At 38.8% G+C, this 3,218-nt stretch overlaps 1 protein-coding gene across 1 annotated transcript; it reads left to right on the top strand.

The window, feature by feature from the left end:
• Positions 1 to 1,107: 1,107 nt before the first annotated feature.
• On the top strand, positions 1,108 to 2,384 carry VTP01DRAFT_977 (uncharacterized protein; the record flags this gene model as incomplete). The annotated part of the gene is made up of 3 exons (XM_069389031.1): positions 1,108 to 1,332; positions 1,408 to 1,492; positions 1,573 to 2,384. 3 exons carry the CDS (start codon positions 1,108 to 1,110, stop codon positions 2,382 to 2,384), a joined length of 1,122 nt encoding a protein of 373 aa, XP_069238385.1.
• Positions 2,385 to 3,218: the final 834 nt, after the last annotated feature.

The following is a 3,218-nucleotide window of genomic DNA, read 5'->3' as shown; positions in this document are numbered from 1 at the left end:
TTTTCCCTGTCATATCAAGTGTTTGGAGTCCTTGAGCCAAATGTCCATCGCAAAAAATGCAAAAAGTGCTTACAGCGGCCAACAGCCAAATCCTGGCAGATCTCAACTGCTTGCTGAAGCGAACCTGGGCAAAATAACATCAATAAACAAGTACACTTTGTTTTCTCAAGCTGTTCTAGCCTGCCTGTTCAGAGATCGTCTGTGTATTTGCTAATAATATTTCATCCACACGCATCTGGTTTTGTAACAAATCAGAACAATCAAGAATGGCTTCAAAATGAAAGGCGAAAATATCGAGTTTCTTGTTTGTCTTTTTTTTTCAGGTGAGGTGGTAAAAAATGGTGGAGCTGGTCGAGCAATCCTTGTCGTCCACATTTGGTCGTTTCCCTTTATCCACTTCGAGTTTTCGGAAAACCCAGCTTTTCATTGGTCAGAGATTATTTTGGTATCGTGACTGCACCAAAGAGTTCAAAAAACGAATGTTGCCAAGCAACTGCCTTTTTCACTTTTTTTTTACTTTACTTCATTCTTGTATTGTCATGACAAATCACGAAACATCCGGTGAAAATTCACTTTTCTGTAAACTTGGAAAGTGCAAAGAGTTAAAACCAAACTTTCCCTCTCTGAAAACATTTGCAAATCACAAACATCGATGCCATGGCGATTCGTACAACTTCCGTTACACTGATATTCATGGTAAGGAGAGAAGAAGTTTAAAATCAGTTGAGATGTTGATAAGAATAATAAGCATGTTTCTCCGTAGGCACGGACCAAGTCATTACAGTGAAAAGAGTGGACGGCAACTTACATTGTCCTTCTTGCAACATAGCATATGATAATTCGGATTCTCTGAGTAGCCACATTAGGCGATCCAAAGGTGATTGTTTGAATAATGCAGGTAATTAACTCAATAGAAGATGAACATACATAAGAGAATTGCTCATTCAGTTATGTTTGACAGACGATTTCGACAGCGAAACTGCAAATTCGTCCTTGGATCTTATTGCTGTGCCGACAATCAAGATAACCAAGCATACACTTCATAAAACGGAAAGCAATGCCGTATTTTGGGATTATTATCAGGCCATCATTAATGCTTGTCAATCAATGGACAGTAGTCAGGATCACAAAGATAAAAATGCTTGGATCATGGACAAAATGGGACTGGAACCATTTGCCTTGACATGCTCTGATAATCAAAATAACACTATCGAATATAATGCTCTCGGTTACCATACCAACATTAAGAAGATGTCCAACAGCATTTTTGAATGCAAAACTATCTTACCGGTAAAGCGCAAGAACGCTGAAGTGAACAATATCGAAACAAACGTTTGTCCGACTTTGGCATCACTCATCCATGGTTCACCGCTTCGCAACTTACTCATGCAATGAACGTATCTCCAGTTGAATGATGAGGTCTCCACCTTATTGAACAGTGATTGGCAGCATGAACCGAATCTCAAGTCTGCCTGCGCGCGCGTTTTGCCAGGTACCATCTTGTTGAACGTCACATCTGGCACAGCAATCATGATTAACACCATTGAAATGTACGGAATGACAAAAACGTAGATATTCATCGAGACGTGACGGCATCTGCGGATTGCTCTTTACCTCCAGTAGCAAGCATGTATTGCTATGTATGGCCTTGTATTCAGAACACTCGAGATGGACACAAGCTTGTCATCGCAACTTTGTTCTGCACAGGACTCATTACATCGAGTATTCGCGTCGATATCCTGGAAGAACCTAAAGTTGGTCCATCGTCATCAACATTTACAATTTCGCCACAAATAACAAAAATCTACATCGATCAGGAAAGCTGGAATAAGGCGAATGCTCTTTCTCTGAACAGCGAAGCACGTTCCATCCACTCATCTTACCTCATTGACCAAATGAGACAACTACGTTCCCAGTACCACCATCCAACTTCATATATTCTTTGCCATGCTTCAAGTCATATCGCCATAGCTCGCTTTTGTCAGCCGTTGACTGTTTTCACATACGCAGATTTCGAAAGCATCAAAAAATCAATAGACAGTGATAATTCCAGCATGATAGCCTCGCGCATATTTCAATCAATTGGCTATGAAGTGATTAAATCTCCTACAGCTGCAAAATTGAACAAAATTCATGTCATCCAGTCTAAGGCGGAACTCAATGATAACAAAATGAAGACCTTGATCAGTGGTCTTCTCACCCTGTTTGGAGACAATGACAGCATACCTATTTTGCAAAATCGTGATCTCAATCGCGTCCTGCAACAGATGGCGCAACTTATGGCATCTGGTATATCCAAAGCTAATCAAGTAGTCCTCCGGAATCTTCGCGAACGAAGAGATGCATTGGACAACATGTCGCCAAGCTTCCATTCAATCCACTGACAATTCCCCAAAAATATTACCTGCGTTCTTTTGAACTTTAGTTATATGACTACCCATCATTTTTTCCTCCAAATTCTTGTTGCGATTGCATTGTCACTCTACATAAAAAACATGAATTTGCCTACTTTTTTTTGCATTCGAACAACATTTCAAAATTCATGCATCAAATCCGAAAATCTGACTACAGAGAGTAAGAATTTCATATTTGCGGACTCAACAAGTGTAAATTATGAAAATATGGACGAAAGTAAAACTTAACAAGAGTGTCGTATCAGACCATTTATCCTGAATTAAATCATTATCTTAGTAAAATAAAAAAATCAGGTAGCAACTCTTATGTTATTAATCCACGAGGCATGACGATGACTTGTATAAAATTGAATACACCTTGAACCTGATAATGATTGTAAAATCGAAATCTTGATGATTCAGGAACATTCCATTGTACCGATCATTTACATCATACTTCATGTCACAATTTATAACTATCCGTTTATGTATCATTCATCATGGATGAGCAAGCACTAAACAGGATGGAAGGTTTTAGTGCATGTGCACGTCATTCATCCTGTGAGAAATACTAGTGATGATTCCTTATAAAAGAACTTGTCCTTTTGTAAGCTAGATCGAACGAACAAGTTTCCGTAGAAGTATAAAAGCATGGACTTTCTTCAATAAAGAAACGATAGTCAATTCTCACTTTATTGTCACTCTTCTTCATTTTATTTTTCTGTGTCTTTATTTCTTCAAAACTCTTGATTTCTCTAAGAGATTTCGCTTGCAGGCAGGTGTTCTAATAGCGTTTCTTTTTTTGGCTAATGGTCTGGTCAAGCA

Source organism: Rhizomucor pusillus (assembly GCF_041956525.1).
Source record: "Rhizomucor pusillus strain CBS 183.67 unplaced genomic scaffold VTP01scaffold_10, whole genome shotgun sequence".
NCBI classification, from domain to species: Eukaryota; Fungi; Mucoromycota; class Mucoromycetes; order Mucorales; family Lichtheimiaceae; genus Rhizomucor; species Rhizomucor pusillus.
The sequence above is the reverse complement of the archived record's forward strand: the minus strand, read 5'-3'. Positions and strand labels throughout refer to the sequence as shown.